The sequence below is a fragment of the Apis dorsata genome, unplaced genomic scaffold (genome assembly GCF_000469605.1).
Source record: "Apis dorsata unplaced genomic scaffold, Apis dorsata 1.3 scaffold_344, whole genome shotgun sequence".
Lineage (NCBI taxonomy): Eukaryota > Metazoa > Arthropoda > Insecta > Hymenoptera > Apidae > Apis > Apis dorsata.
In genome coordinates this window covers 89,413-89,707 of record NW_006263611.1, presented here as the reverse complement: position 1 = coordinate 89,707, position 295 = coordinate 89,413, and the positions used below count along the sequence as shown (strand labels likewise).

Genomic DNA, 295 nt, shown 5'->3' with positions numbered 1-295 from the left:
CCTCGGTCAAGATAGCCGACCCGCAAGCGGCCAAACCGCCTGAAGTGATTCAACCATTGCACAAGGTGAACTGCGTGCAGAACCACAACGCTCACTTCCAGTGCAAGATCATCGGTATACCTAGACCGACCATCACCTGGTTCAAGGGCGCCCGGGAGATCGTGAGCGGGTCCCGTTACAATATATATTCTGAGGGCGACGTGCACAACCTGATCATTCATGACGTGTTCGGGGAGGACGCGGACGAGTACTTCTGCCGAGCCGTGAACAAATGCGGCGTCAAGTCGACCAAGGG

The 295-nt window shown here is 56.3% G+C and overlaps 1 protein-coding gene across 1 annotated transcript in view; it reads left to right on the top strand.

Moving 5' to 3' along the window:
- Window positions 1–295, top strand: part of LOC102673865 (twitchin) — a 74,242-nt gene that overhangs the window by 68,108 nt on the left and 5,839 nt on the right. The window contains 1 exon segment of the mRNA XM_031511717.1: window positions 1–295. Within this exon segment, the coding sequence (XP_031367577.1) occupies window positions 1–295 (295 nt within the window).